At 40.5% G+C, this 26,602-nt stretch overlaps 1 protein-coding gene across 1 annotated transcript; it reads left to right on the top strand.

The window, feature by feature from the left end:
• The first annotated feature begins 713 nt into the window (after positions 1–713).
• On the top strand, positions 714–26,312 carry mta1 (metastasis associated 1). The gene is made up of 18 exons (XM_077538846.1): positions 714–949; positions 9,575–9,642; positions 10,502–10,595; positions 16,175–16,301; positions 16,747–16,810; positions 16,917–17,034; positions 17,885–17,987; positions 18,149–18,248; positions 18,589–18,777; positions 20,043–20,117; positions 20,461–20,519; positions 20,916–21,070; positions 21,943–22,094; positions 22,166–22,355; positions 23,086–23,178; positions 23,524–23,679; positions 25,508–25,647; positions 25,991–26,312. The coding sequence occupies exons 1-17, from the start codon at positions 922–924 to the stop codon at positions 25,615–25,617; spliced, it is 1,881 nt and encodes a 626-aa protein (XP_077394972.1). The 5' UTR covers positions 714–921; the 3' UTR covers positions 25,618–25,647; positions 25,991–26,312.
• Positions 26,313–26,602: the final 290 nt, after the last annotated feature.

Genomic DNA, 26,602 nt, shown 5'->3' with positions numbered 1-26,602 from the left:
CCATTCAATGGGTCGGCCGCTCTAGAAACTCCAGAAACTCCTGATGGCCAGCCCGTCCCTGTTTAAAACAGAATAAAAATGTTCTTGAGTAGCCGACGTCATATCAAAGTGGCAGCTCTGGTATTGAAATGCAGAATTCCAGTCTGGCGGGCTACAGAACTACACTGCGGCTTTATAACATCCATGCATAGGAAATTTTAGGAAATGCTAAAAGGAGACACTGCGAGATTAGTCGTAATTTTCCAAAAAATAAAGTTGCATATTTTCGGCTTTACATTAGAGCAAAGAATTAAATTTAATGAAAAAACATACAGTATGTAGCTCACATTTGAGGAAAACAAGGTCTTGAAAACGAATTTTCCTTAAAAAAAATAAAAATAAATAAATATATATATATATAGTATTGGCAAGGAGAAAAAAAATACATTTTGGAGAAAAAGTATATAATGATAATAATGATGATAATAATAATAATAACATATCTATCTATCTATCTATCTAATTTTATGTTTAGCTTTAGAAATATAAAGAGGTGGCTCCATAGTCGGTCACGTGACACTTGGATAACTCAGCTCTATTTTAAAAACAAGCAACCGAAGGGGTTAAAAACAAACAAGAAACAAATAGTAAAAACTAAATTCAAATAACTAATCAACTGGTAAATTACAAAGGTTTGAGGGGGTTGGACGAGGTTGGGTCGCCGCTCGGCTTGAGGGTACTGTCTCTTTAAGGTCTCCAAGGCTGGTCTGTTTCGTATTGATCCGGCCACCATTTTCCAACACACAGCGGCGGCAGCGCAGCTAGCAACACGGCCGAGCGACAGCCAGGGAAGCAGGCGAGCGGGGAGACAGCGAGCCGACCCACCCTGACGACCCGGAGAGAGGAGGCTACCTTCCCCTCGGCACCGGCGGCGGGGCAGCCATGGCGGCCAACATGTACCGGGTCGGAGGTAAGACAAAGTGGGGGTGGTGGTGGTGGTGGTGGTGGAGGTGGAGGTGGGGGAGGCGACGCCGCCGCCAACGGGGAGGTTTGTCTCCCGTCAGCCAGCCAGTCAGTCAGTCACTCACCAGTCAGTCAGTCAGTCACGGTTTGACCCGCCATGGTAAATTCTGTGTTGATGCATTTGTCTTTTTCCTCCTCCTTCGTCCTCCCTCCTCCTCCTCTTCCTCCGCCGCCCCCTTTTCGTCGTCAATTTAACTCCCTGGAGGTGGTAAGACAGCCTTCCTCACGATGATGACTCGCGGTGGCGATGAAGAGTCGTGTTTTTGTCTAACTTATGACTACTACAAAGACCATTTCAACTGAGCAACTAGCATCGTTAAAAGTTATTAGAAACTACTTTTGTGTAATAATTACAACGCTTTACTGTTCCTAAATTAGTATCCCCCCCCCACACACACACACACACATACAAAGAGAAGGCATGGAACTCCGGTGTGGATTTAATGATATGCTAAAATGGCATGAAAAATGTCTTGCACACAAGCCAAAACATTAGGGACACCTGTGGGAGGATGGGAATCTGGTGACACATGAAATAGTCGCCGGGCAGCGTCAGTTGCTTTTCGACACAAGAAGTTGAGTGCCATGTGTTAAACTTCCTACCCTTTGTCCTGTCATTCCAGAATTCCCCAAAGCACAGGCGTTGTTTGATTCTGATTGGACCCCCAGAAGGCGAAATATCACCGTGACGAGTCCATTTAACGAGTTGTCATTCAACAAACGATTGCTTTCGACGCAAAAAGTTAGTTGACTGGTGTTAAAAATCACACCCCTGTCCCGTCGTTTTCAGAAGGTGGAATATTGCAGGGACGACAATCTTTCCTCCCAAGTCAGCCAGGTTGAAATTGCCGGCGTGACGTATGATATAGTTGCCAGTCAATAACAGCTACTTTCGACGCAAGCAGTTGAGTGTTGGGTAAATGTCAGACCCCTGTCCCGTCATTCCGTAATTCCACTTCATAAAGATAGTGGTATGCTTTGTTTCCATTTTTATATCCCTCCCCCAGAAGAGCTTTCTGATTGCCTTACTTGAACAAATAGAGGACTAGTGACTACTGCCTCCTATGGTATGGAGGAGTAGTTCTTGTCACATTTGCAGAAAGTACGTAGTAGTCGGTGTTGTGATCAGTTTGTTGCCGTGTGTATTTTCGTCATTTTTTTCCCGGCATGACATCACGTTGGACTGACGTTGGATTGGTGTATACTAGAACCCATTACACTTGTAGTCTTTTAAGCATTGTGACAAATTCACAAAATTCTAATATAAGCGAGGCAAGACAATTTTATTTCTATAGCAAATTTCATATAAAGGTAACTCAATGTGCTTCACATAATTAAAGTACAACATTTAAAAGCATTTATAAACAAAAGAGTTAAATATATTTAAAAGCAATGTAAAAATAACAAGTAAAATAAGTAGAAAAAAAGTAGCTTACTAAAATTACAGAAAAAAAACACACCTTACCAAACAAAAAGTTTTTGGAAAATTTGATTTCCAAAATTTTATAAAAGACCTTAGTCATAGGTATGGGGATAAAGCATAGTTTTTAACCTGGATTTAAAAGCAGTTGCATTTGGCGCTGACTTCTGTTGGCATCTTGTTCCATTTGTGGGCAGCATAACAGCTTATTGCAGCTTTACCATGTTTGCTTTGAACTCTGGGCTCCACTAATTTACACAAGTGTGGCATAAACATAAGTCTGTAAATCATAAATCACATTACGTCAATGACGCAAATATGTGTCTTAATCATTTGAACTTTTAACGTTTCATGAAACGATATGTAAATGTGGACTGCAATCCTGAACTTATATAGACGCTATATATAAAAATATAAAGCCTCCTAAATGAATGAAATGAAGTTATAGTATTTAAAGAAAAAAAATGTCCCCCAAAATTGCAGCCTCTGCTATTATAAAATTGCATTATTCTATATTGAGATGTCGTTTGTTCAGCCCTACTGAAAACTGGAAAAGTTAAAGAAATAAGCTTGTTTTTAGCATTTTTGCGCACATTCCCTCACACGTTCTTTTAAAAACTACAACAGTTGTCTCATTTGAGATCTGTGATTTAGGTTTCACATTTAAGTGGATTTGAAGGAGAACCAGAACCTCTCCCCACCCTTGCCTCGATTTATGTTTCTAAACAAATCAGTGGGAAAAAAAAGTGTCACAAAAGTCTTTGTGCTGTGGTTAGCATCTCCATTTTGCTGCGTTTGAGGCACAAAGGCAGAACCACAAGTCAACAATCTCCCTAAACCTTGACTCAATCATTGTCATCCAAACATTTTTCGTATCAGGTGTCATGATCCACAACTGAAAGCCATGACAGATTTAGACAGATGGCTATGCCGGGCCGGCTTCAGTTATTCAATTGTTGTTTCTCTGCTTGTGGAAAAAAAATTGCATGATGAGGGGCTACCTGAGGATTACATCTGCCAGAGCGGTGTGGAAAGTTAACACTAGAGGTGGGAATCTTGGGGCACCTCACGATTCGATTGCGATTACGATTCAGAGGCTACGATTCGATTATAAAACGATTATTGAGTTCCCCCCCAGGCAGCAGAAAAAAAACAATGTATTTTTGTGCTTTTAATGTTTTGTACATTAGTTACAAAAATAGTACAAAAGTCCTCTCAGGCCTACATAAACTACTATTTCAGTATCAAGTTAACAGTTCAAAACAGTAAATAAAATACTCAAGTCCTCATTCTGTAACAACAGCTTTTAAGTATATTTAGTCTTCAACAGAATAAAACATAGCATTGAGCAAAAATATATTATTTTTATCCACTCAAAAGTGCATTGAGGTATAAATGAAAGACAATGTGAACTACTACTTCAATACAAATGCCTAAAAAAAAAAAGTGCTTTCCTGCTTTTTAAGTTGTGTAAAGATGAACATGTAAACATTAAAGTTTCTCAGAGGTACAAAAAAAAAAAAACCCTCAAGTGCTTTTCTGCTTTTTAACTTGTGTAAACATGAACATGTAAACATTAATGGGATCGTTCGGCTTTTTTAACATGAATCTCAATTTGATCCTCACCTCCCGTGTGTGCGATCAGCACTGACTTCTTTCTGACAGCGTTCGGTGACACCAGTTCTGGTTCGACGTTGGACGAGAAGAAAATAAAAAAGAAAATAGTCCAGCAAGCTGGCTGGGGTCTCGGAAATAAAGCGTTTTTCTTCTAAAAACTATTTGTTTTCAAAAGCGTGATACATTTCCACCACAATACTCTTTTCTGAATAAAGTCAGACGCCATTACCGCCAGCCACTACTTTTCTGTTCGTTCGTTCGCATCACTGCGCGGCGCCCTGTAGAACGCTAACCGACGCACTGCAGCCAGCTAGCTGATACTTCCGCCTGAAGTTGTTTGCCTTTTCGGAGCAGGTCTGATCTCACGAAGAGGTGGGTTGGTCAGCTCAGCCATGCTTGTTGTTGTTTTGAATCTCGAGGCGTGAGTTGTGGATGTGTACTCTCGGTCCGTCCCAAAAAGCGTCCCGAAGACCGCGCGCGCTACTGCGTTTCAGTTCCGCGTACTTTTCGCTCGTTTCGCTTCCCTTGGCATATTTATATAATCGGAATTTGGACGTTTGTGAATCGTTCTCGATTGTTCCACGGCCGAATCGTGAATAATCTAAGAATCGGAAATTTTGCACACCTCTAGTTAACACTTCACCAATTTGTCTGTCTTCACCGTCTGCTTCGTGTCAAATTATCAATACCATCTCGTGTTGAAATGTGAGCGGTTAAGTTTGAGATGGCGTCCGTTGGAAGGTAATTTGCCTCGTGTGGACTAGTATAAATGGCTGATTAATGGGATTTGCCTGACCCCTTTCTCGTTTTAACTCCTTGGATTGTAGCGCGTGAGCTGAGATGCATTTATATGTCGCAATTGGGCCTAAACGCAGCCTCGGACAAATCTGCCACTGAGTCGACATAATCGTATTGCATAATAAGCACACCGCTTGCGTATTCTCTTTTTGAATAATAATCCCGCCAAGGATAAATCTTTGATTGAATGTTTCAGTTCAACTTTTTGCAGCCCTTTGAAAGAACGCTCGTCACTTTGCAAGACAATGCATGCCCATCTCGGGAAACGCAGCGACTTCCCCAAGTGAATGAAGTCGGGACAAAGGCTGCCTCAGCAGGCCTTGATGTCTTTCTCCCTCTACAACCCCAACTCACCTCACCCCACCCCCTAACCAATCTCCTGGTGTGGGCCGCAATACGCACTTCCTTCACCCGCTGTCCGGCTTTCCGCCGCTTGTCGGAAAATGTTGCCAACAAAGCACTGGCTTTGCTGTCCGTTCCATCGTCCCATGAAGTGGCCCGGATGTGCGTTTGCTTTGGACCAGAGTCACCCAAATCTTGGATGTAGACTTGCGAGGGACACTCACAGGGTGTTTACATCACAACAAACTCGTAAAGAAATGGAAGCTCAGACTTTGTGGAAACAATCCCCATTCACATGTATGCAATAATGCATGCATGGAAGAAAAAAAAGATTTTAAACGTCTATGACGTCTACGTCTATTTAAATGTCTATGCCAGGCCACTATTACATTTACAATTGTAATGAAACTACAGACAGGCCAGTGCAGGCTGACCTCGGTGTACGACTATATCGACATATGGCGCTTTGAGGTTCTGAATGGTACACAGTGAACTAGTTTGCATTGTCATGTGGCACACTTATTTATTTATGTATTTATGTATTTATTTATGTATGTATTTATTTATTTATTTATTTATTTATAAGAGAGTAACTCTTAAAAAAAAAAAAAAAAAAAAAAAAAAAAAAAAGGCACGCTTAGTTACCGCCGTCCTTACTGATTTTTACTTGATTCATGCAGTAGAAGTGTTTTTAGATATGTCTGTGTCTCAACTTTACTGTATCTCAGCTGTAAATTTTGGAAGTATAAAAACAAAATTGTCCTGAAGATTTCCTGAGTTAAGTGAATATTGGAATGAGGAAGGAGGAGGTAAATATGTTCAAGGTCTGTTAATTTGGGGGTTTTATGGATGCAAACGTGCACTTTTCAAAAAAGTGGACGTTTTTGGAATGTGAAAAATAGTTGTACTACTTGTACTACTAAAGAGCAACAAAATTTCACAAAATTACAGTTGCAATTTTACGAGGAAAAGCTGAGAATTTGACAAGATTGAGGTTATTCTAAAGAAGGCTGAACTTTCAAAACTTTAAAGGGATTACACCACAGTATTTTAAGCCCTTCCACACTTAACTATAGGCATATAATGATTAAATCTTACCTTTGACACCATGGCGATGTAATTTTTTAATGATATATTAGGTGTAAGTAAAATGCCCGGTTCAGTAAAACCCCGCCTCTCCCTGTGTGGTTGCTGCGCCCCCAGCGAGCCGGCTGCAGCCTGTTGCTGGAGCTCTGCGTTACTCCTCTGAATGGCCACGCAAGCCATCAATTCTTTAATAAATGTTTGAAACAAAATGGCTCCTTGCAACAAGAAATCGTGGTGGAAGAGAGAGGAAAGAAGGAGAGAGAAAAAAAACCTGAGCAGGTCGCGAACCAGGAACTTGCTGCTGACAGGACGAGCGCGAACGGCTACACCATTCGTTCAGTTAGGTTCAGCAGCGCAAAAGTTTTACTTGTAGTTTACACAAGTGTCAGCCAGAACCTTTTCTGGGATTTTAAGACTTAATTTTCTTTTGGACAGAATGGTTACTGATAATGGCCAATTTTGTCACTATCCCGTAAAGGTCTCTAAGAAAGTGGCCGTGCGTTTAGTCCGCTTATGTGTTGCAAGGGTGGGTCCTCACCCAATGACGTCACAAAGTGAGCACCCGCTCATTTTTTCAGGTTGGGAGGGGCTGGTGCTTGGAGAGCAGAATGACTTAGAATTTCTCATAGAGGGGTGAATGGAGGAAAACACCACTTTGGTCATGTTTTTGGTAAGGAATTAGCATTTTAACATGGCTAAAAGCACCAAAAAGTTGATTTTTCACATTACTGCCCCTTTTAAAGTGAAAAAATTTTACATAATTGACATAATGCACTTTCTCAATATTAATGTGGTAAATTTTGGTAATTTTCCAGGATTAAACTCTTAATAAAGCCCCTCAAAAAGTTATTTTACAAGAAAAAATAAAATACCATTTCACAACTCCCGGTACCACGTGTGGCATTAATTCTCATGTGTACGTTCTCGTCGCTAATCTTTTTCAAACATTTTCCCCTTCACGATTGTGTCTCGCTGGCCTGGTGAAATCAACTCAGCAGCAGTCTCTCTCGGTAACACGTCTCGATTGGCTCAAGCAAACCTCGACGTCACGGTCTCAGAAGACCGGCGGTTGGCCGACGTTAGAAGCTGGAAGGCTTGATGGAGCGGGGGGGAGGGGAGCTTTTATTTCCCGGGTTGAGGCGGCAGGAGGGATGATGGGAAACGGAGAGAGATGGAGCGATGCCGCTCAGGCCGCAGGCTCGCTCACGTGGTGGAAACTCCCAGCAGCCCCACTCTCCACTTCTTAGAACTTCTCAGTCATGACAACTTTGTTGCCCTGCTCGCAAACAAAGAAGTCGACCCAGCGCTTCTACCTTCTTGGAGGCGAGAAAAGCACGAGAAACACTCTCATTGTGTCGCAACGTCATCTGGCTCGTGATTTAATTGCTCCCTCGGAACTGCCGCAGGCCAAACGTCCATGTTTTCTTTTTTTGGTGGTTTGGATTAGAATCGTCTGATGAGCAGACTCGTGTCTCCATGATGTGATTCACGCTTTGATCCATACAAGAAAGAACCAAAGAAATTTTTTTGAACAGGGTTGAACTGAAAGGGCCCAGCGTACGCCGATATTTGTGAAGACGCAGTGGATTCGATTCCCAGCCCCAAACTCAGATAAAAAAAATAAATAAAAAAATAAATAAAAAAAATAAAAAATAAAAAATAAAAAAAAAGGTTGGGTTGCGTCATGAGGGCATCCAACATTAAAACAGCTCGGACAAGTCGAAAGCTGCATACATAGGGCCCTGCATAAACTAAACAATAGTACAACAAAATAATAATGATAAAGTGATTTTGCAAAAGTAACATTGATTTTCGGGGAACACAAGAAACGTTGACATTTTTACAAAAATAATTAATAATTTCACAAAAATAGTAGCATTTTTATGACAGATGAAAATACAATTTTCTTATGAAAAAATTGCAAGTTCACAAGTGACTTTTACAAGACAAGTATAAATTTTCCAACACGGTTGAAAATTAGAAGAATGAAGGTGTAAGATCGGACGTTCACAATTTAAAAACATTTTACGAGAAGGATGGAGTTATTTCACAAGAATAGGTTTGTTGTTTTCTTCACAAATGTAACAAATTTTACAATTTCAGAAATGATAGTTGTCATCCTACAAGATAGAATCAAGATTGAAGTCTTAATTTTATGATAAGAAATGTGCAATTTGACATGTGCAGTTAATTTGATGAGACCACAAGTCTGAATTTTTCAATGCAGTTCAAATGCTAAGAAAATAATGAGTATGGCTTTAGAAGAAAAAGATTTGAATTCCCCAAATAAAGTCATGATGTCTACAAGAATGATGGAACGATTTTACAAGAATAATTTTGTTGTTGATTATCTAAATTTCACCCCCCAAAAAAGGAATTTTATGTTAAAAACTGAAATGTATTCTTATGATTGTACAGTTGTAATTTCAAGAGTTCAAGTGCTCACCAGAAAAAAAATCATTATTTTTGGGGGTTAAAGGCTTAAAGCTGTGCTTCTCAATTATTTTTTTGTTACGCTCCTCCCAGGAAGAAGAAAATATTTTGTCTGTAAAATTGTAGTAAGTACACTTCTGCAGATGAGCTAATACTCCTAACACACTTTCAGACAATGAGCGCCACTGCCACCTACTGTAGTGGATATGCAATTACACTTTATTCTGGTACGTCAAAACAAAAAACATGTTCCCTGAGGTCAGACACGTCGCTTCGTTAATGTTCATGATCATTGCCTGCACTGCAGACATGGCATCTGTAAAGCTGAATTCGCCTTGACATCATTCTGTATTAAACAAATGGTGGGAGTGTAAATGAGACTTGAGCACGTCGTCGCCCAGTGGGGAACATAGGTGGGGGATGGGTGTGTGTGTGTGTGTGTGTGTGTGTTTTTTTTGTTTTTGTACATTTTGGATGGCCCGGGAGGAGAACGGTAGCTCCAGGCAGCCGACCAAGCGTGTGGTGTATAATCTGACCGTGCTCAGCCAAGACACATGCCGGGCTAAGACCGGGCGCCCCACCAAAGCCTTGGGGGGCCTTGTGGGGACATCCTGGTGAGCGCTAAGCCTCCAATGGGTCTGGATCCGCGCCATCACCCACACAAATGCGCACTTATATGTACATACAGGGAACAATAACGTTGTATGTGCGAGTCCTGAGATAATGTATGGCTATATGGACATGAGTTCATATTAAGATCATCCCTTTTGTTTAAACGTTGGTTCATTCAAGATGACTGATGTCTTTTGTTTTTTTTTCCCTTGTTCCTCTTTCTCAATTTTGTCCCTCTCCTCTTCTTCCTCATCCTCCCTGCAGATTATGTTTATTTTGAGAACTCATCCAGTAACCCGCTGCTGATCAGGAGGATAGAGGAGTTGAATAAGGTGAGTGTGTGCGTTTGTTTGTTTATTTATTTATTTATTTGTTTGTTTATCGATACGGTGGTGAGTTAAAGTCCTGCCTCCTTCCAGAATGTAACTCTTTAAATAATTAACCAGCAGCCGGGAGTTGGTCTGCGCAGCTGCGTGCTCGTTCCCGTCGACTCCTTCCGCTCAAAACAGTCCAGCGGTTTTAACGAGAATGAAGCAATTTTCAGAGGTTGTCGCCTGTGAAGAAGCGAGCGATGGGACAGGTGTTGAGCAGCCGCAGGTTCACCCGCTGTGGCATTAGGTGCACATGGTCCTTCGTTTACGACGTCCCGACGTGCACCGTTTTGAGAATCTGAATGACCCAAACAAAAGCTGTCTGTCTGTTTATCTATTTCTCTATCTATCTCGCTATCCATCTCCATCCATCCATCCATCCGAGATGCTCCATGTCATTGTCATGACATTTGATTAGCGGTCCGCTTTAGTTACACATACATGGCTGGCTAAGCGCCACAGGATCAATGTCTAAATGACCATTGTTGCTTTTTTTACACTTGATTATTCACCCAGCCACCCCCAAGCCACCAAAATCAATACATTGCTGGCATCTCAAGCATTTGTATTTGTAATGTAACAAAAAATGGCAATATCTAGGCTATCATGGCTATCATGATTCTATGACAAAGGCCACTGTGCTTAGGATTTTTTTATGACGGAAAATTGCCCCACGCTGTTTGCAGCCAAACTTAAGAATGAGCTTTTTTTTTTTTTTTTTTTTTTTTTTTAAATGCGTTTTCATCTATCGTCTGTGTGCTGTGTGCGCGCATCGGCGCCACCTGTTGCTATGGTAACGCCGATTGTCTCTCCTCCGCAGACCGCCAATGGGAACGTGGAGGCCAAAGTGGTGTGTTTTTACCGACGGAGGGACATCTCCAGCACGCTCATCGCCCTGGCAGACAAGCACGCCAGTGAGTGACCGAGCATAACTCTCCAGGCCCGAAAACGTCTAGCGAGTACCCACGACTCTGTTCAGTATTTTTTCCTCCGGCTTTCTTTTTCACGTTATATATTGACGTCAAAACAGATTGCAGCCCCTCCACACAGCACAGCACTCCAGCAGCAATATGAGGACACCTCCGTGTGTGCGTATTTGCCTTTCATTCCGTACTTGGAAAGTGGTTGTTGGAGCCAGTGTGGTACTCCTAAGTGCTGGCAGTCTTTTGAATGGCTTCCTGGCTGCTTCACAAGGACGTTGGCACTGATGGAGAACTTTAAAAAAAAAAAAAAAAAAAAAAAAAAATAGTGTTTGGAAACAAAGAGCTAATGAGAACTCTCCAACATGGTACGAGCGGTCAGCATTTAATCGACTATCAATAAAACGCAGTGTGTTCCAGCTTCCATCCAATTTTTATGATGCCGTGTACAATGAATCAACAATTCATTCAATTTCACCAATTGCGATTTAGGCAACCCTTTTCGCTGTATCGTTTTGTATCCGGCCTCAACTAGGAGCAATGCCTGAGTGGAATTTCATGTTACGCTACTCCTCAAAGCACCTTAGATGGAGCAGGGCATCTGGGCGTCATCTTAGGGCGTTAACAGAAAGAGTACAAAAATACGCAGATGGGTGCATTTTTCAGTGAAACGTTTTAGTTTTGTTATACACAAAACAATAACTTTAAAGTAACACTACTGCTGTAAACTTTCTAGTCACTTTTTAGTACATCCCTACATCTCAAGGATCAAGGACACAAAAAGGACTCTCAAGGACACAAAAATTCACACATTGGCGCAAATAGGTGCGCTTTTGAGCAAATAGAAAAATAAAATAAAGTAAAATCAGCGAGGCTTCACTTTGCTGTTACACTCCTAATATGTACCAGAAATGTTGGACAAAACAATCCGCTTCCAATAATAACGTCTGCGTACCTATTTTCTATGTTTGTTTCCTCATCAGTATGGTGGTCTTGTCTCGAGCAATGTCTTGGATCCGCGGCCCTCATTGCGGCGTCTCGTGGAGCGCTGGCATCTCAAGTTACCGACAACGTTGACGCGAGACAAAAACAAGCGCAGCGTGCGACGAGAGGAGTTGAGCAGGGTCTTCCTTTTTGCGAGCACTTCCAGCTTTCCGTGGCTGTGTTCAATAAAGCAACGTGAGGCGTTCATCTTCGACTGCATGATAACATCGGCGTCGAAACACCAAGTGCGTGTGTGACAGGTGCAGGCGGACCTTGCTGATGCTGGGATGGTGTGGGAGGCAACTCCTCCCACACCAAAATTGTGTTTTTGGAAAGCACCGTCCCACCAAAATATGAAGCAACAATTAAGCAATATCACACAAGAGGATTGACGTTATACTCGGCTACCTCTTTGAAACGGATTCAGTTACTGGTTCAGTCGGCTGTGTTTGATTAAACACAAGCTACAAGCTCTGCTTTCATGAAGGTCGACGGAAATCAGAATAATTACTGTTGAGAAGCTGAAATCAGTTAAAGTTAAACAATGACTAAACGATTACTCAATTATTAAAATAGTTGGTGATTACTTTGATAAATTGGTTAGTTGTCGATTAATTTTGGCACCAGACTGTCTTTTTTTGGTATGACCTTTTTGTGGGTCTACTTATAATAGCAATGTGACAAGTGGCTGCCATCTTTGTGGAGTTTTCTATAAACAAACAAACAAACAAACAAACAAAAAACATGGATTGAGTGCTTCTAATGCCTTTAAAATCCGCCATTACAAATAAATCCAGTAAGAAACAATTGATGGCTGAAGTACATGACCTATTTTACTGCCCACACTGCTCTTCTCACCAGTAACGTTCAATTTGTGCTATTTCAGTGGAGTTTTTTAGGCAAGAGATGCCATTCGAAACACAAAGTTTGATGTGTCAACTTGAAGAAAACACAAACTAATGACGACCTCAGAATTTGTTACAATTCGATGGTATTCATCTGTCTAGTATATGTGGGTCAAATTTTGCAGCAATCGATACAATTTCTGTGTTATGAGGAGTTTGCTTTCGGAGGATGTCTGAAAATGTCCAAAAATGACCTTAAATTGGGTGCTGTCGCTATGTTGCTAAAAAGGTTGAGCAAAGGCTCCTTGTGGGGACCTAAGGTGCAAAAAAAAAAAAAAAAAGTTTGAGTCATGGTGAATTTAAATGTTTGAAAGGGAGGAGTCGGGGGGATAAAATACCAAGCTGACCAATAAGCAAGCTGCTCTGATCATGGGGTGGGCGGGGCTTCTTGAGGCCCCCGTCAAGGGAGCGCTTGAATCTCTGCAAGCAAAATATTTGATCAATGACTCACAGCACACGCACATTAACACACACATACACACACTCGTGCAACACATTAACATACACGCGCAGTTGGGCCGCCATCCTCCACTGATCCATAGCAACGCTGAATTAAACCTACCCACAAGCCATTTCTCTGACTGGTCTATCACGCATACATAAAAACATGTGTAACACACACATGCTTACCACCCATCCAGCTACACACATACACGCACACGCACACACTTGGCTGCTGAGACGCACACAGGATGTAGCCCACACCCATGCAGCCGTGGATTTCTGTCTCCACAAGTGCCTCACCAAACTGTTGCTGGTACACAGCCGTATACCGAGAAGAAAGAGGGGGGAAAAAAAACGGACTGCTTTTACCTTAAGCTAGCACTGTTAGCCTTCTTTTAGTATGCAGTGGTGATGTGTTGATTCTAGTTACCTCATACATGTCACGTGGACGTAGACAACATTTCTTTTGTTCGGAAATGTTGAGTTTCGTCACATATGTCACAATCCAAATCGTAGCACCCGAAGGCCATACCAAGCAACTGACATAACAATTGGAGTTGCAAGAAGACGTGATTTGACTTTGACACCGTGCTAAATCCATTTTGCGCATTTGTATTTTTGAAATGTAGTAGCAGTCGGACAAATGAGTCACAGCTTCAAATGAAAATTGTATTTATAGTTGCAATCTCGTTTGGAGACTTGACTTGATTGAGCGTGGCAGGAACACATTTTAACTCCAGTTACGGTGTTGTGCCATTTTGGAGGCGCTGTATCAATAGCAGTGCACCGGAAAGACCCAAAGCAACAACCGAAGAAGAAAAAAGGAAAAAAATAAATAAATTAATGTACCAAAGAAGAAACAGATCATACGGTTATAAACCGTTGCACCCGCCCGTTTCCTGGTTGCAAGGCAGAGGTTGCGCGTTCCAGCCATCGGCAAAGTCATAAGAATACAGTATCTACAACAAACATAATAGTGTTTTACCATAACGCTAAACTATATTTACAATTTAATAAATGTGTACTGGTGGTGGAATTTTTAATTAATTTAGTCAAAAATAATGGCAACCTTTGTATTTATATAATTTTTCATTTCTACTCCCTGAACGTAAAGTGGCTGCAGGAGGGCGGCCCATAATGGGATCGGTCACCTCCGCGAGTACCGATACCTTAAAACTAAGACTGCTATTGGCACCGATTAGGGGTGTGCTCAAAAAATCGATATGGCAATATATCGTTGCGGGCCTCATCACAATACACGTATCGATATGCAGGCGTCAGAATCGATATTGCTCGTTAACTTTAAATCGGCAGTTCACGTTTGCCTTTGCGGCTTGCATTGTACCTAAAAAATAAAAACCAGCAGCGTCTTTGAAGTTAATTGCCTTCAATTAATGCAAAAATAGCTCACCGGTGATTGGACACTGTGTCTTGCTAATAAAAATTAAAGCAGAGGAAGAATGTCAACATTTATTTATTGATAAACGTAACATGGCACGTGTCTCAGTGTACCAATTTTTCTCTTATTTTGTTTAAAAAATAAAATAAAATGTGTCTTATTTGGGATACATATGTATCGCGATACGTATCGTATCGTGGATCCCGTATCGTGATACGTATCGTATCGTGAGGTTGGCGGCAATACCCAGCCCTAGCACCGATACTGACACCTGTTATCGGTAGTCACCCATCATAGTCAAGGTGATACCACCTCTACCTCAATTTGAGCCAGGAAAAACCTTGTAAGAGTGTGCAAATTCAAAGTTACTTTCATTCAACAGGATGAATAGTAGAAAGATGATTACTAATACAAAACACCTATTGCCCGAAAAGAAAATTTCAGTAAAAACGGGGCCATGAAAATCAAAGCTTTTTGTCATCACAGTCATCACAAATGAGGAGTCAATTTTCATTTTTAATCCATTGCAGAGCTCAAGCTGACTTTAAAGCACAAACATGAAAAAGAGGCATCAACTTGACAGTAAAATCACATAGGAAAATATCAGCACAGATTCCCAAGACATTCGTAGAACAGCCAAATTTGGCCCACTTTAAAATTATACATGATTAACTTAACTTATTACCGTCTTGTCTGTGTAGTAGGATCATCTAGAACCGAGCAAAGCGGGGTTTTGCCCCAACTGTGCGCACATTCACACAGCGACATGGCATCCCGCGACCAGATTATTTGATATGTGATGAGGAATAAAATGATACCACTATTATGAATATTTTTTAATTGTATCTATAATAGTTTTAAACCCTAATGATACCCCAACCTATGATCCCAAAACAAAGTCATATTCGAATGTTACCCATAAAAGGCTGTTCATGAGTTGATAGTCAACTATAGAGCCATATTTAATAAAGTAATGAACATTAAAAAAAAAACAACAACAAAAAACCTACTCCACTACCTGAATGAAAAAAACGCCCAGCTTGTTGGCTCAGGGCTGCTCGCTGATATTTGACACAAAAACTCCTCTCTTGCCGCGTCGTTAAGGTGAAGTCACTTTGTTAAGGCGGGCCCGGTAGCCTTGTAAGGCGACCGACCCCATTCGTCAATAATTGATAATAGGCTCGGACAGGTGAGACGCATGGGCAATTTGTGCAGGAGGATTGTCCCGTCCTCCGCTCTGCCGCCACCACTTGTCTCGCTCTGTCATAATCTCACTTCCTGTTTGATTCATTTTTCCCACTGAACTTTATTCAATCAGCTCAGTTAATAATTGGCTGCTCGATGATAGCTTGAATGGAGTGAGTGTCTGTGTGCATGTGTTGGATTGTGTGTGTATTGATTTTAGCCACACATCCCCCGCTTCTGAAAATCCCTTGATTGCTTTTGTTCGGCCGTGCGACTCCCTGGCTCTGTCTGGCCTCTAATGAAAGTCCAAATGAATTGGATCACGTACTCTCTCTCGCTCTCTTCTACTCTCTCTCACACGTTTCTGCTCTCCTTCTCCCACCAGATTTCTCTATTACTCTTCCCCCTCCTCCTCTTTGCCATCCCGCTGTCTTCACACATCTTTCAAACCGTCCAATGTGCCGCCGCCATTGCCGCAACGCTTACTTTAGCCAGTTCCGCTTGTCCGTCTGTCTCGCCTCATTCTTCACCTCTTTCACCCCACTTCACCCATAACGCGATATCATCTTAAAGTGGAATTAGGGCGATGTGGTCTTATACTCAAATCTCGGGTTTCTACAAATGTCAGATTTTATTGAAAATGTCCCTCCTCCTAGGGGAGCTGGAGGAGGAGATGGAGAATCCCGAGATGACCGACCTCCCCGAGAAGCAGAAACATCAGCTCAGACACAGGGAGCTCTTTTTGTCCCGCCAGCTCGAGTCCCTCCCTGCCACGCACATCAGGTATGCCGAAATATGGACACAATTAGAGTTTAAAACACACACACACAAAAAAAGCAGCTCATCTGCCGCTCGCATTGAGCTTTAAATGTCACGAGGCGGCCGTTTTCTCCTCCTCATCATTACAGCATTATTACCTGACATTTTCAAGCAGCAACTGATAAGCTGTTGATATTAATTCTCTTAGAGCATGTTGGTTGTTTAAGGGCGGGCGTGGGTCAAAGTTTTCCCCTAAGGGCCGTATTTAGAAAAAAAGGATGCAGGGATCGCTAGTATTATATTCTTCTTATTTAAAAATAATAATAATAATAATAATAATAATAATTTTTCAAATTTTTAAAAAATGTAATATATATATATATATATATATATATATATATATATATATATATATATATATATATATATATATATATATATATCCTTATCTCATGTCCTTAACCTGCAGGGGGAAATGCTGTGTGACGTTGCTGAATGAGACCGAAGCACTCAAGTCCTACCTGGACAGAGAGGTGTGTTCGTCATACATAACAGAAGTTGACTGCTACCTGTATAATAAGACGAAGCAAATTTTGTACATTTATTTATTTATTTATTTATTTTTGTGCGCGTTCCCAGGATGCCTTCTTCTACTCGCTGGTGTACGATCCCCAACAGAAGACCCTGCTGGCCGACAAGGGGGAGATCCGGGTGGGCACCAAGTATCAGGCCGACATCACCGACCTGCTGAGCGAAGGTGGGACCGACGCTCTCGTCTCGTGGCAGGTCCACGTTTATTGTTTGTGGCCCGGTTTACATGTCTGCCTGATTTTGCTCAGATATCTGCATCTCTTCTTGCCGTCGACATGAGTTGTTATAGAACGCTAACATTTGTTTGCATCTTTGTTTTAAAGGGCTCCACACTTTTGAAGTTCAATTATAAAATGCGCCTTTGGGCACTGTTTGTGAGAACAAGTTGTTTATTGTGTTATAGAGGGTGGACCAAAAGTAGGAGTAAACTTTTCACTTTTTTTTTATTTTTTTTTTAATTCATTTGATCACATTTACATTTATACGTCTTCTTTGTTCCATCCGTCCTTCAAGCCATTCATCCATACCTTCTATCCTCCCTCCTTTTCTTCCTCCCTTCCTTAAATAAGTTTACAAAGTAAGTGTATACCAACTTTTGGCCAACCCAATATATATTATGTTAATTTACTTAATGTTTTTAATGTAATAATTAAATTAATGTATTAATTGCAATAATTTTGGTTTTAAACATATATTTGTTTGAATGTGAGTTATTTTTGTATTGTTTTTTTTGTTTTTGTTTTTTCACTTCTCGCGTTTATTCCCATGTTCAGTGGGGTATAAAGGCAAAATTGAATTCCTAGCAGGTGGGATTACAATTAGCGCACCTCGGGTGGGGGACACCGAGCTGGCTAATTAAGCCACTTTAATGACATTTTCCTACATTTACTTTGACGCTCAGACAGCGTTGCTCTTCTGAGTTTCACTACATTAAACCTCAAGAGAATCTTTTTGGGAGAGAAAAAAAATTAACATCACCTTTTTGGACAATTACCATAATGTTTGTTTGTGGGTAGGCGAGAAGGACGCCAGGGACCTGGAGAAACTGGAGGAGAAGATCTGGGAGCCCAGCAGCTCGCTGACAGAGAAGCAGATCGACCAGTTTTTGGTGGTCGCTCGGTAAGGTTAATGAAGTAACTGGGTCATGTTTTAAGTAATGCAAACAAGTGATACATTAATTTGTGGTTGCCCACCATGCAATTTCCCCTGTTTTTCACAAGTAGCTCTCAAAATGACGCATCTTGTCTTATTTTTTTGTTGTTTTTCTCGTTTTCTGTCAGGTCGGTGGGTACATTCGCCCGAGCCTTGGACTGCAGCAGCTCCGTGCGTCAGCCCAGCCTTCACATGAGCGCTGCCGCAGCCTCCAGAGACATCACCTTGGTGAGCAAAATCCAAAAACAGTCGTTGAATTGGTACAGCACACGGGTGGAATGTACGGCACGAGTAGCATGCGGGCTATTGTGGGTTAGAAAGTCATTTTGAGGCTTGTTAGTGCCCTAATGTATAGAAAGAAACTTTGAGACTTTGAAGGTTGCTTGTCTTCCACATCCTTTCCTTATATATAAAACATAGTCTTTTCAGTCAGAGACACCTGCACATGCACACACATCTGCACTCTCATATAGTCACTGTACAGTTTGACTCACTCGCTCACTCACTTGTTCTCTCTCTCTCGCGCGCTCTCTCTCTCTCTCTCTCTCTCTCTCTCTCTGGCATTTAGTTCCACGCCATGGACACTCTCCACGGCACGGGCTACGACGTGACGCGGGCCATCGCGGCGCTGGTTCCTCAGGGCGGCCCGGTTCTGTGTCGAGATGAAATGGAGGAGTGGAGCGCCTCTGAGGCCAACCTGTTTGAGGAGGCGCTGGAGAAATACGGCAAAGACTTCATGGACATCCAGCAGGATTTTGTGAGTGGATGGCGTGCTCTTTCGCTCATTACGATGAAATGAAATGGACAATAAATAGGGTGGGAACCCCCCTAATTGAAAAATCCACAAAAGAAACGCAATAATATAATATTTATGGATAACATTGGTATTTAGTTTATTACATGTTTATGTGTGTATGTACATATATACTATATATATATATATATATATATATATATATATATATATATATATATATATATATATATATATATATATATATATATATATATATATATATTAGGGGTGTTAAAAAAAATCGATTCGGCGATATATCGCGATACTACATCGCGCGATTCTCGTATCGATTCAATTAAAAAAAAACGATTTTTTTTTTTTTTTTTTTTTTTTTTTTTTTTTTTTTAAGAGCTCAGAATTGTTCATTCGGTAGTCTTACCGATTCAACGTCTTATCATCATTGCCTTTTTTTGTGTGTGTGTGTGTGTGAATCGATTTTTAAACTTCCATTTTTAATGGAAAAATATTCAACAAAACTTCGGGTTAGGATTCACACCTTGAGCATGGAAGAATGTTATATGAACGGAACATTAAGCCTTAATATTTTATTTTAATGCTGTTCAAACATGAAACAGATTACAACCTCTATAAGACTGAAATTTCAGATAAATAAATAATACATTTTCATATAAATCTTACACTCTACAAGCTTACTGATTAGTATTTTCTAAATTTGAATGAAAAAAAATCGCAACAATCGACTTATAAATTCGTATCGGGATTAATCGGTATCGAATCGAATCGTGACCTGTGAATCGTGATACAAATCGAATCGTCAGGTACTAGGCAATTCACACCCCTAATATATATATATATATATATATATATACTGTATATATATACTGTGTATACTGTATATATAATATGAACATTTTTGATATATATGGATGTACAAAATATGTATTATAAATGAGCATTTTATTTACTTTATTGTTTTATTATTTTTGGGCATTTCTTTTCGACACAATGGGTGGATGCCAGATAAATGAAAGCAAATTGGTTGGGGGGGTGGAAGACAAAATGAAATGATGGAAAAACCCTCTCAATGTTGTGACCTGTGTGCGTCACTCTGCCACCTGGTGGCCACTTGGTGTTGGTGCTGCTCCCCCATGTTCACGACTTGGCCTTCTGTCAAAACAAACTAGACTGCCATTGTGGGCGGGGGCCCACATCTTGTATTTGATTCCGCAATTCTTAGGACATTTTATCCCCTTTGTCCCTCCCAGTTGCCATGGAAGTCCCTGACGAGCATCATTGAGTATTACTACATGTGGAAGACCACTGACAGATATGTGCAACAGGTAAAAAAAAAAAAAATAGAAAAACGATTTATGTTGTAAAAGGTCTGTTTAAACATTGAATGAACAATTGGATTGGATTGCTCCAAAGCCTTCAGTTTAAGCCAGTATGGTATACATTTGACTTTGACTCCAGGTGCAAATGTTACGCAATGTTGCTTTTTAGTTGTTCTGGGCCCAATTTTCCCGTCTCCATTTTTGGTTGACTCAAATCCATACATGAGACTTCTTGACATAAAAAAAATATGTCTGCTAAATGGGGTGCGTGCTCATTTAAAAAAGTTGTACTCGTAAACAAGCCTTATTCGTGAATACTTAATGGTCTTGCTCTCTTTTTGACTTCCAGAAACGATTAAAGGCAGCCGAGGCCGAAAGCAAGTTAAAGCAGGTCTACATCCCCAACTAGTGAGTTGCACTATCTTGTCAACACCACAAGCTTGAGTTAGTGTTTACAAGACAGAATTCGGGTTTTAAATGGTTCAGATTTCACAGAGGGTTTGCAAGATGAGGTTGGGGTTAAAAATTAGGGTTTCAAATCTGGATTACAGTTACAATGTAGGATTTCAAGAGAGGGTTAGGCTCCTAAAGTAGGGTTTTTTAGCCTGGGTTTGAGTCTTAAAGTGGGGTTTTGAAAATAAGGTGAGGGTGTGAAGACAGGGGTAAACGGTTTCAAATGATGGTCTCATGGTCAGGTTATGATTTCAAAGTAGGGTTTCAAGCATGGATTATTACTTGCCATGTTTATGGCAGCTTTTAGATGCCATCAACCGTGTCCATGCGTATTCTGTGCTGTTATTGCAGCAACAAGCCAAACCCTAACCAGCTTAGCAGCAACAACCCAAAGCCGGTAGCCCTGGTCAACGGAGCAGCCGGAGCAGCCGCACCCGGACCACCGGGACTGCCGGGTCAAGGGCCGAACCCGCCGCCACTCGCACGAGCCTGTGAAAGCTGCTACAGTAAGTAGGGAGAAAATGGTTTAAAAAAAAAAACATAATTGATCTCATTTTTATCCTTTTAACTCACTTGCTCCCAAAAACGGATACATATGTTCTATTTCAAATGTTTTAAGTGTCCCAAAGACGTATTTATCCGTTTTTGTTTTTTGTTTTTGTTTGTTTGTTCTTTTTATGCTAACGCATACAGAAGGCTTTGATGCAGCCTCTCAACTGAAAAGAACGGTTGAAGAAATGGTATTTATTCCACAAACGGCCAGCATCTGGCAGCAGAGTAAAGGAGCTCAACCAGGACCATGTTAAAAAAACGCTCAGTTACTCACAATTCTAAATAGATTTGTGAATAATGATGAAACTTAGCTATATTCAGTTGCTTATTTAAAAAACAAAACAGAAACAGATAGAAATATACTTCTTTTTTTTTTCCCTGATGAAAGAAGGGACTTTAATCTGTCTTTTGGTAGGTTCCATGTGTTTATAAGCAATAGAACAATATTCTGTGGGCCTTGCAAAATCAGTCAAACCGGGAGTGAAGGGCATTGCTTCTGTGAAAATGGCTGGGAGTGAATGAGTTAATTATATACCGTATTGACTTCATTTACAACTAAAGTTTAAATTCTAAAAACTAAATTGCTCATAATATACAGTTTTTTTTACAATAGTTAGAGAAACACTTGAAATTTGGGTCAAATTGAAACCAAAATATGTTTAAAATGCCGCCCTATATATATATATATATATATATATATATATATATATATATATATATATATATATATATATATATATATATATATATATAAGCTTGAAATTCGGTCCATTTGACCGCCAACATAAAAGAAGGGTTCCAAACTGTCACCGGTATGTCTGTGCAGCCAACACTTCCTACCAGTGGTACTCGTGGGGGCCTCCCAACATGCAGTGTCGCCTGTGCGCTTCCTGCTGGACATACTGGAAGAAGTACGGCGGGCTGAAGATGCCCACCAGGCTGGACGGGGAGCGACCCGGACCTAACCGCAGCAGCATGGTACGCGCGCGCACGCACGCACATCCAGTCACACGATGCAACGGGCCTGACACCCTCTGCGTTGCATTTAGAGCCCTCACGGCGTCCCTCTGCGACACAGCGGCAGCCCCAAGTTCGCCGTCAAGACGCGACAGGCCTTCTACCTGCAGACCACCGCTCTGACGCGGGTAGCGCGCCGCCTCTGCCAGGATATTATCAAGCCCCGCTACCTGGGCCGCCACCCCTACCTCCCCGTCAACACGGCTGCCATCAAGGCTGAGTGTAAGATGAAAAGTTTAAATCCACGTTGCATACCCGTAAGCAATTATTGAAAATCTCCATGATAGAGGGATCTTTACTTACATTTACGCTGTATGTTTTTATAAAGTACAATATTATAGATTTGACAGTTTCATCATAAACATTTTTATTGTCATTTTTGTTAGGTTTTTTTGTTTGTTTTTTTTTCTCATGAATGATGAAAATCTGCTCGAAGTTCACTCGTTTAGTTTTGCAATTGCCTATCAATGCCACAAGATGGCGACAAAGCACTTATTTCTAATCGACAAGGTTGTGACCTGATAAAATGAAGCTCCTCCCTTCAGTTCCACGTTATTACTTGGCACGAAGATGCCACCAGATGGCACCCAAGCAGTAATTTTATAGGAATGTTTTTCTTTCAGCAAATAACAGAGGATAGATTCCTCTTTAAAAAAAAAAAATAAAAATCTGCACAATTATGAGTGCCGAACTGAATACGTGTTACGTTCACGATAAGCATATTTAAGCAGATATTAAAGTGGAAGCAAAGGTGACAGGGTCTGGTGGGGTAGCGTGGGACATTGGCCAGCCGGCGTGAGTATGACGGCGACTGTGGCTCGCCTTTCCCACATGTGAGGCCATTCAAATAAATGTACTCTGAAAACCGATGAGCAAAATCTGCAGTGTTTATAGCGGGGTGGCTCTGTGGAGCAGTTTTGTGTCTCGCCTCTAATCTGTCACATGTCCACAGGTGCGCTGCGGTTGCCTGATAAAGACCCCGGCAAACCTTCGCCGCTCAAACCAACAGAACGCAAACCTCTGGAGTCGGTGGTTCGATATCTAGGTACGCTTCAACACTTAACGGTTTCACCATCATGTTGTTCCCAAAGGAAGTAATGAGTAAGTTTGGGTTCGAGTTTCAGTATAGGGTCTGAAATTAGGATTTCAAGTCCTGGACTGGACTGCAATTAGTCACCATTATGTTATCTCTGAGAGGCAATTAACACGTCTGAAGTCTTCTGCTAAATAAGATTCTGCTAAAATAAGAAAGTTTGTCGTTCAAATGAGAAAATTTCTCATCCTGATGAGAAATGTATTTCACTTTTTCCCCCCTGCATGTCACTTTAAGGGCTCAATTGATATGGGGGGGAAAAAAAATGCTCACTGTTTTCCTGATGTCATCATACAGAAGCACATCCCCGTCCAGCCAAAGCGGAGGCACCCGCCCGGGGAGCGTCCATCTCCACGGGCAGCCTGACGCCCATCAAGTCCTCCCCCATCCTCAACAGCGGCTCCCCCACCATCCTGGGGAAGCGCAGCTACGAACAGCACAACGGACTGGATGGTGAGTCCCTTGAAAACCGACAGTGGCCCCTTGAAAACCCAAGGTTATTTTAGTTAACTAAAAAAAAAAATAATAAAAAAAAAAAAACCTGAAACAAAAATACATAAAACAATTTTGTTAACGAGAAAAAAAAAACGGAAATGCTTTTTAACTCATTTACTGCCAGCCATTTTCACTGAAGCAGCCCACTTCACTCCCCAGGTGCTCCCGACTGATTTTGCAAGGCCTGCAGAATATTGTGCTCGATTGGTTTAAAAACATGGAACCTACCAAAAGAAAGATTACTTTTTTCTTTTTTTTTTTTTTTTAATCAAGAAAAACAGTATATTTCTATCTTTTTCCATTTTGCAGCAATTAGCATTATAATATAGCTAAGTTTCATCATTATTCACAAATCTGTTTAAAACAGTGTTTAAAACATTGCTTCAAGTGTTCTCTTCAGTTCAGAGGCTGCATCAAAGCCAAGTATGCTCTACCATTGGGGGAAAAAAAAAAACCCATCATAAAAAACATATAAATACATCTTTGGGACCATGGCATTATTTAAAATGGAACGTATTTATACGTTTTTGGGAGCAAATTAGTTAAAAAACAAAAAACTAACTGAAACTACATTTTATGTTTACAAAACTAACTCAAACTAACTATAATTATAGCAAAAATATCCTTCGTTTTAGTCTGGTAATTAATTTCATGCATGAGCCTTTGGGGATAATTTTAAATGTGAAGTAGATATATTTCAATATTAAGCAGAATAAGGACGTTTGAAAGTGTGTCGTACAGAAGTGATGTCATCAAGCAGCAACCAATAGAAAAGCACCTTCAGATGACGTCGCTCCCATGGTGTTTTTTTAAATATTGTGCACAAGTCATACACATTTAAAAAAAACAACTAAAACTAATACTGAAACTAACTACAACTAAACTAAAACTAAGCAATTATTAAATAATTAAAACTAATAAAAACTAACAGACCCACCCTAAAAAATAATTTAAACTAACTAAATAAAAAAAAAAAAATCAAAATAAAATAATCAACTAACTAAAATGAAAATTAAAAAACTATAATAACCCTCATTTTACTCTCTTTTGATTACCTCCGCCAAGGACTTGCTTTTCCGGTTGTTTCAACCATTTTTTTCCCCTAATTATTACAAATTCAATCTCATAACATTTAACTTTGTTTCCCTTCTATATTGTCATGGTTTCTCTGAAAGGGTTTTCTTCTCACTTCATTACATAATTTCAACAAAAATAATCCAAAAATGTTTATTCGGTTCAAATCCAGACTTTAATATAAAATATTATGGATTTATTTACCTGCAATAAAATGTTGGAAAAAATGCTAAGACTTTAATAGGTTAGGAATGTTCTAAATCTAATAATGCAATGTTAACGTTATAAATGTCAGCATATAAAAGCAGTAAAACGAGCGGTGTCTCGTAGAGTTAATGAAGTGTTCAAAAAGTTCGGCTGGCTGCTGGTGCTTGTTGTGTCCTACTTTGACTGTCCCCGGTGGACTTGATGGGGAGAGGGAAGAGAAAAGACAGACTGACAGATCAAGAGAGGAGAAGGACGGCTTTGGCCTCACTTGCTTTAGCTGGAGGCTACCGTCCACGTCGTCATGGTAACGGCGCAGAGGATGAGGAGGCTGCTAGTCTCATTGAGGTTTGGACTAGCTACAGTCATTTCTCTCTATAGCTGCGGTTTGCAAAGTGGGGTCTCGAAGCGTATAGAAACCTTGATTTATTTATGTTTATTTTTTTATAACTGTGGTAAACCGGGATATGACGATGGATGTGTTTTTGTTTTTCTTGCTGCATCCCAGGCACTAAATCCAAAGCCTTGGCCCCCCAGTGGGACATCATGGCCAAACGCATGAGCGAAGTGGGCCGGCCCTCGGCTGCCATGCAGGACGAGGTGCACCAGCTGGACTGACGTCCTATCTCCGCCACTCGCACCTGACAGGTATAAATTCATCCTTTTAACCCCTAATCGTGTGGACTGCATAAAAATTCAGTGTTATCTTTTAAACAGTACAACTTTCATTATCAGAAACAATTATTTATTAATAAATAATTCAAATGTATTTATCACATGACAATTGAACTGCGGGTCTCGAAAAGATCATTTTTCAAGGATTGTGTCTACATACATGTTGATTTAAAAAAAAAAAGAAAAAAAAAGAAGACATTTCTCCCAAGCAGAAGCAGTACTTTTCACATTATATGTAAAGAAAACAAATTTTGATTTGAATTGGTCCTGCAAAAACTTGTTTCAAGTTGTCGTGTTTGTGTCCTTTGCCCTGCAGAGGGCGCCAGAATTCACGTTCCACAAAAAGATTTGCTTGCTGAGCTCAGCTGGAAGGACGGGGCTGTTTTTTTTTGTTTTGTTTTTTTTGTTTTTTGTTTTTTTTGTTTTTTGTTTTCTTCAGTCGTCCAACGGTCCATCTTTTTGTACAGGACTGTGTTTATTACTTATGTCTCTTGTTGATATTATTACAATGTCCAAATGTTTTTCTTTTTACCACCTACAATTCAGCTTCTTGTTCTTCGTTAGTGGACAAATGTTTCATGAGGAATGCTTGTGAAGTAAAAAAAATAAATAAATCCTGTGGAAGGACTGTAACATAAGCCACTTGCAACTTGTATGTTGTTTTTTTTTTTTTTTTTTAATGAGTTATTATTCCAAACCCCCCCAAGAGGAGATGCACTTTTATTTCATGACATGCGTTAACTCCATCTTATTTGTTATGTTTGTCATTTTGAATTTGGGGGGAAAAAATGCTTTACAGGAATCATGTGTTTTGCGTGCCAGGCCTGAGCGCTCTTTGGGCCAAGAGAGGTTTAACTTATTGAGAAGGACTTGCTGTTTTTTCTACCTTTTTCACAAGTATTGCATCTATGCTTCGATAATGTCATTA

Source organism: Festucalex cinctus, chromosome 12 (assembly GCF_051991245.1).
Source record: "Festucalex cinctus isolate MCC-2025b chromosome 12, RoL_Fcin_1.0, whole genome shotgun sequence".
Taxonomy (NCBI): Eukaryota; Metazoa; Chordata; class Actinopteri; order Syngnathiformes; family Syngnathidae; genus Festucalex; species Festucalex cinctus.
The sequence above is the reverse complement of the archived record's forward strand: the minus strand, read 5'-3'. Positions and strand labels throughout refer to the sequence as shown.

Coding starts and splice junctions, on each gene's coding strand:
- mta1 (XM_077538846.1), top strand. CDS start 922: ATGGCGGCCAACATGTACCGGGTCGGAG. Junction 16,302..16,746: donor CTCCCTGCCACGCACATCAG/GTATGCCGAAAT, acceptor CTTAACCTGCAG/GGGGAAATGCTGTGTGACGT. Junction 23,179..23,523: donor GTCGGTGGTTCGATATCTAG/GTACGCTTCAAC, acceptor GTCATCATACAG/AAGCACATCCCCGTCCAGCC.